The sequence below is a fragment of the Pteropus vampyrus genome, unplaced genomic scaffold (genome assembly GCF_000151845.1).
Source record: "Pteropus vampyrus isolate Shadow unplaced genomic scaffold, Pvam_2.0 Scaffold140, whole genome shotgun sequence".
NCBI lineage: Eukaryota > Metazoa > Chordata > Mammalia > Chiroptera > Pteropodidae > Pteropus > Pteropus vampyrus.
In genome coordinates, this window is record NW_011888921.1 from 2,346,445 (window position 1) to 2,353,542 (window position 7,098).

The following is a 7,098-nucleotide window of genomic DNA, read 5'->3' on the forward strand; positions in this document are numbered from 1 at the left end:
AATTCTATAAGTTAGTTGCTGTTATTATCCCCCCATTGAAGCCCCAAAAGGTTAAGTAATTTGTACAAGGTCCCACAGCTAGTGGCAGAGCTGGAATTCCAATGCAGGAGTCAGGCTCCAGGACTGTGCTTGTAATCACTTCCTCTCCTGCTCTGCACGCGTGAAAACCAGCCTCCCTCTGTTGCTGTAAACAACAGGACATGATTTGCTTGGTCCTGAAATTCACATTCTTTGTAGCTTTTCTCTCTTGTGACAGTCATCACAAGCAGTCAGACACATTGAGCACATGCTTCTGGAGTATGTCCAAGAAGGCAGATGTAGGGAAAACAATTTTCAAATGGGACCTTTAATGTGTATTGTTCAGTGGCAGAGGGAACCTGCCTAGTGATGAAGTGAAATCCTACCAACTACATGCAAACCATGTTTCAGGAACCTCCACTGACATTGGGTTCATGCAGTCAAAAATACAATGGATTAGTGAAATGAATCTTATGCTAATGCAGTTATGGAAAACTGCCAATTTAAGATCTTAAGATGCAAGCATGGAAAGCTTCCTTCATCAGCAGAGACCCACTGCCATCTCTAGTCATTACCTCAGGGCACACCTGCGGCTTCTGAACACTGGTCCTGTGCAGAATCTCCCTTGGTACAGTAACTAGGACAAAAGCTAGCACCTGCCAACCCCGATCCAGGGATAGGTTCTCAGTCAGAAGGACACATATCCCCTTAATGGAGCAAAACACACTAATTTGTAACCTAAATAATTTCAGAATTGTAGAAGGGAGTGCTCATTGGTTTTGCTATCACAAAGACTTTTTTCCTTCTACCAGAACATGCTACCAGTTATTCCATTTTTACCCCATCTGAAGATATTCATATTCTCTTCTTCTTCCCTTTATCTCTCCCTCCCTCTTTCCTACCCGCCCTTTCTGATAGACCTTTTTTAGAGCAATTTTAGGTTTACAGAAAAATTACACAGAAAGTACAAAGTTGTCATGTACCCCTCGCTCCCACGCACAGCTTCCCTTGTCAGTGTCTTATTTTAGTGGATGTATGTGCTGTCTTTTGAATTCATTCCTTTTCCTTTCTTTGAAATTTAGCATGCTTGATTTCCACCTCTCTTGTGGCAGTTACGTGGGATTTAACATCACACATGTACCTTGTCCGTTTAAGTGTAGGGCCAGTTTTTCAGTTTAGAACTATGATTATTGGTGATTCATGCTTCCGTGTTTATTGTTTTCAGATCCTACTGATCATCGCTTCAGTTATTGGGATCATTGTCTATAGGCTCTCAGTGTTCATTGTATTTTCCGCAAAACTGCCCGAGAACCTTAATGTAACAGACCCAATCCAGAAGTATCTGACTCCACAGACAGCCACGTCCATCACTGCTTCCCTCATCAGCTTTATCATCATCATGATTCTGAACATCATCTATGAAAAAGTGGCAATCATGATAACTAATTTTGGTAAGTTCTTACCGTAGCTTAGGTCATTTTTAAGACACTTTTAGAACCTGGTCAAGAAAGAGACTGTATCTTTTAGGCATTTCAATTCCACCATAATAGAATTTTTAGAAAATTTCAAGTGTGAACATATTTTCCCCAGCCTGTATGGGAAATGAATTATCTACAGCTTTGCATTAGTAAAAGGAGCAAAGCAAAGACAGTCATTATAATGTCCAAGCTTTGTATAAACAGATCAGTGCTTAAAAATATTTGCAGTTTTATTAGATCATGTACCCTATTGTTGAAAGTAAATAATATCTTCATTGCAAATAAGTAGAATAGGGCCGTGGTTCCAGTAGCAAATATGCTCCTCCGTTGCTGAGAGGACAAGCAGTCACATTGTTACGTGTCTTCCCCCATTCTGTTCATATTAATATAGCTCCATTCTCATCAGCTCTCGGTTTGTGATAAATGTTTCTTCTCTCTGGCTCGTATCCCAGGCAACTGCTTTGTGGCAAAGTTAAGTGCTTCTCACACGCTGCATATGCCCGGGTCATTCGCTAAATGGTCTGCTCAGTGGTCATCTTCTGAGACTGATCAGTCTGATTTAAATTCTAAACTTGGAGGATGACCTGTTTTGTCTTTCCCAAATGCTTCTAACAAGTTGACCCTTGCTTTGTTTCCTTCAATACCTACCTTATTGCGATTCAGAAAAAGAGAATATCATTTAGCAGGCTGTTCAAAAATAATTTCCTGCCTGCTTAGACCCAAGAGAAGACAGTTCTTGCCCATTTGATAACATTGTGTTTGTATATTTTAAGGAACAGTTGAATATTTTTTTGCCATTCGGGATAGTGTATTTATGGGGGAGAAACTCATAAAAATGTGTAAACTTGAATTAACACAGTAGCTATATTAAGATCAAAATAGCTTAAATGGAAACAGTGTGAATTATATTTTTTTAACATGTTAACTCATGTATCAGTGTCTTTGATTAGGGTCTCAAAGCTGTTCACAATTTTAAAATCTCACTTTTCTTTGCTTTAACTACAGAACTCCCAAGGACCCAGACTGATTATGAGAATAGCTTAACGATGAAGATGTTCTTATTCCAGTTTGTCAACTACTACTCTTCGTGTTTCTACATTGCATTCTTTAAGGGCAAATTTGTAGGTTATCCAGGAGATCCAGTTTATTGGCTGGGGAAATATAGAAATGAAGAGGTATGGATATAGAATTGTATCCTCTTGACAGTTTAAGTGGCTTTGTGTTTTTTTCCAGTTGCCCAATGAACAGTTTCTTCGTTCTACATTCTTAAATTCATTTTAGCCTCAACAGAATATCAGGAAAAAAAAAATAAAACTAATGACTCTGTTTCATGTTAGACCCATGTAAAATTTAAATAAGATTTTCTTTTTAAAATTCCAGTGTGACCCAGGTGGCTGTCTCTTTGAACTGACCACACAGCTGACAATAATCATGGGAGGAAAAGCAATCTGGAATAACATACAAGAGGTGTTACTCCCGTGAGTATTATATTGTGTAATCTTGGGGATAGGACGAGACAACGTCCCACCCATCCAAGTCATTTGCCTACATATCCCCATAGCTGCATGCCCACCTCTAAAATGGAATAGACTATATTTATTAAAGTTCTCCAGATAGAAAGTAAATGTGCCCATGTTTAAACCTTCAATTCAGGTAAGCGCACTGTTGCAAATTATAGTGACCTGAACTGTGCCTTCTCATATTTCAACTCCTGGCATAAAATATTAAGGCAGTATGTTTTGAGTTATCTTTTACTTGTTTGAAAAGTATGCTGTTAGCCAAATTAGAGAGCAAGTTGGGTCTTCTCATCACTGCTGCTTTTCTGTGTATAGCTGCCAGTTTCCTTCTAATTTTCATACGAAATTCTAATTTCCCAAAGATGTATTAGTTATTCTTGCTACCCAAACATACACCATCCCAAAAATACATAGAAAGGGAGAGAAAGCCTTACAAATCAGCACTTGTTTTTGTGCCATTTAACTATGTCAAAGGGAACATAGTGAAATGAATTCCACCGTAAACTTACCTTCCTTTACCCCAACCCTACTTGGGGGTCCTTGGCTAGGATTCTTAGAGCAAATGAAGAAGCATATCTGGTACTGACACCTACCTGTGGAGTGAATGAGTGACTCTTGTGTTTCAAACACACAACATAAAATTGTTTGTTGGACCCAGAGAACAAGCTCAAAGCTCTTTGGCCTTCCTAGCCTCACTTAGTTTCTCGATATTTAAGGCATTCCTGGGAATTTTATTCTGTACATACTTGACAAAATGCTAGTGTAATTCCAGTGTTAAGCGACTTACACTGGAGAAATTTGTCTGATAAAATGTTAAGGAAAAGAATTAGAGTAAAATATCCTAATCGCCAATACCATTATCCTTTGGTGTTTAGATAATGGATGGCTATAATTTTCTAATTTTATATATTTTCTGTGTTTTCCACAATGGGTATGCACTACTTATAAGAAAAGTGAACTATTATTTTGTGAAGGGATATTTTCTTTTCTATGATTTGGCTAGAGGATGAACCAAAGACCTACAATAGAGAATCCTAAATATAGGTATCCCTCACTGACTATACTCACTTTTTAAATTCAAGAACGGTAGACTCAAGAATAAAATAAATTCAGATAATAAAAGATGCTTGTATTCAAAATTAGCAAGTGGGAATACTGTAGAATGTCCTCAACAGAAATGGCGATTATCTTTAGTATGTGGATTAAATATGATCATGAAGATACAAAAAGAAAATGAAGTATAAAGTACTTCACATCATGCTTTATACATAATAAGGATTTAGTAAAGGGTAACTTATAATGATGCTGTTATGCTAATATGCATGGTAAATTCCTAAGAAAACTATTTTGTAACCCCTGGTAGACAGAAGAAACTTCCAACCTTGGCCAGGGGAAGAAGTGTCTGGTGTCAGTGTTTTAAAAAAGTTCCCTAGGCAATTCTCACATGCAGTCCAGATTGGTAGCCCTGCACTAGAATCACAGCGCAGTAGAAAGCCCTTCTACAGTTGAGTGGTTCAGCTCAGAAGAACTGAACAAGAGGTTCCGAGTCTATACAGAAAAGAAAGCTATTCAGAAAGATTTCTAATATGACCTATTATGGGTGAGGGAAGGCAGTTCAGTACATGGGGGAAGCGCCAGATGAGTTAGTCATGCAAGTGGCTGCCAGGACAGAAGTTTCCATCCTGAATCTTAATTGTGATAGATGTGGGGCCCCGTTAGTAAAAGACCTGCTTCTTTGCACCATGGAGAGGATTCAGCAAGAGCCTGAGGCTGAAAGTGTGAGGCGGAGCCAAAAATGATCCAATAGAAACCAGTAATCTTGAGTTTGGGGGTCATGAAGGGTGATGGACATGTGTGGTCCTTGGTGCTACCTGTGTCTCAGGGCCCCTGGAATGTCTGTAAAGCTGCGGATTCCCAGACTTGACTGCTTATAGAGCTTTGGGTTGGAGCATAGGAAGTAGTAGCACTAGCAACTAGCATTCCGTGTCGTTCTTATATTTGATGGAGTGAGATCTGCCGATCCAGACAGCATTGTGCCCCCAAACCAATATTCTAAGTAACTTGAGCCATATTTACTGGTGGCCTCAGCCAGTTAACATGTATTGGTCAAAAGAAAATCCCATGCAGGAGGGTTTGAATCATTTAATCCTGACAGCAACCCTGGGCAGTGTAGGTTTTATTACCCCATTTTATTTGAACTTAACTTTGGTAGTTAAATAGTAGCAATGAAGTATCGATTCAGGGGTATCAGAATCTATATTCCCTCCACTTTCCACAGCCTTCTGCCATGTCCCTAATGTCATAGGAGAGAAAGAAACGGACAAAGATTGTGAAGCCAGGGGCATGTTCTGTTGTAATCTCCTCTTAGTAAACCCTGGGGAGTAGTCAGTGAGAAGTTAACACTGAGATCAGTAGCAGTGGGAAACCCAGCACGGTGAGCTATTTGTAATGTATATCTTATACCAAGCGTGTGCGTGCATGCACATGCAATGTATACAACTATCTCTACAGTAGTGTGAAGCCTTCTCATTTTCCGAATTTGAAATCCATACAGACGTTCTTTAATTAGCCAAGGCTTAGCCAGATGTTTATATCCATATTTGAAGTTGTTGTGCCTCCTCTGATGAACTCCACACGTCAACCACAAGCCAGCTGTTGCTCTAGGGGACAACCGTTCTCTGTGCTACAGGTGCACACCTCAGTTCACTGCCAACTTGCCATTTTAAAAAGAAGGAAACTTATCTGGGCTACAAGGCTTTGAGAAAGAGAAAAATATGGCATATAACAAGAGACAACAGACAGCTCTGTGAGGACAGTATCCAGAAGTAGGCAGAGCACTGGGCTGCCAACTAAGGCTGTGTTTTCTTCTAGCTCTGCACTGTGACTTTAATGAAGTGTTTCACGTCTCTCGTCCTTGATCTATTCAGCTTAAAATAGGGTCATAGACCTGTTCTATCTAATGTAGAATATGTCACTTTTCTCTCAGTGCTCTTCAAGGGCTCCCCAAGTCCCTCAGAGTAAAAAACACCCCAATCCTCACACTGGTCTCTTCCCCCCACCCCCAATCCACCAGTTGCTTCCTACTAGTCCTGGACCACCTCCTCCTGTCTGTCAAACGTGGGAGGCCTTCTCCTGCCTCCAGGTCTCTGTTGTCACCGTTCTCTCTGCCCCTCCCCATCCCTTTGCCCCCTTCATATCCTTATGAAAATGTCACTTTCAGTGAGGTCTTTCTTCCTTTCCACCATCTCCATTCCTCCCTATCACAAATGCAAGTGCTCGCCACTCCTCGTTCTACTGTGTTATTCTCCACAGCACTTATCACCAGCTCCCATACCACGTCTTCATTTTCTCTGGTGATTTTCGTACTAGAAAGATGATTTTGAATAATAGCACGGAAATGCGGGGGAGGGGAGGATAAAGTTAATCAAATGAGGGAAAGTATCTTTTAAAAACTAAACTCACATGAAGAGGAGGTAAGAGAAAAAGTAGCAGTTACAATTTTGATAAACCGAGGTACTTGGTCGTTAGTGCCCTTCCAAAATATTTTGGGAGAGGGAGGCAAAAATTAGAAATTTAGTGTGAAAATCAATTTATTGGGAAGATTGTGCATTCAGCTTGAGCTATCAAAAAAATACTTTTATAACCCTGGTCTGATAACGTTCTCATTTATAATTTGATCTTTTTGGCAGCTGGGTCAAGAATCTAATTGGACGCTGTCGCACAGTTTCAGGCTCAGAAAAGGTAACCCCACGATGGGAACAAGACTATCATCTGCAGCTCATGGGCAGCCTGGGATTATTTTACGAATATCTTGAAATGAGTAAGTCATCACTAAAGTTTTAGGTGCTATAAATTTATATTGGAGCATGTTTTGGATCCTCAAAGTATGGATTAGTAAACTAAATAATTATCTAGCATATTGAAATGAAGAGGAGTATGTTTCTCTCCACTAGATAAAATTATACAATCAGGCTTTCAAATAAGGTGACTGTGTGTATCTTTGTCAGTGTTTGTTGTACAAAGCTAAAGATTACCAGTGACATGCAGTAGTCATTGAGGTCCAACTTCACCATTAATTCTCAGGG

At 39.8% G+C, this 7,098-nt stretch overlaps 1 protein-coding gene across 2 annotated transcripts in view; it reads left to right on the top strand.

Annotated features, from left to right (window-relative positions):
* ANO6 (anoctamin 6) overlaps positions 1 to 7,098 on the top strand; it is a 176,852-nt gene that overhangs the window by 165,800 nt on the left and 3,954 nt on the right. For both annotated transcript variants that reach the window (XM_023535503.1, XM_023535504.1), the window contains 3 exons: positions 2,502 to 2,671; positions 2,877 to 2,974; positions 6,703 to 6,833. In XM_023535503.1, coding sequence (XP_023391271.1) covers positions 2,502 to 2,671; positions 2,877 to 2,974; positions 6,703 to 6,833 — 399 coding nt within the window. The remainder of the gene's footprint in view (positions 1 to 2,501; positions 2,672 to 2,876; positions 2,975 to 6,702; positions 6,834 to 7,098) is intronic.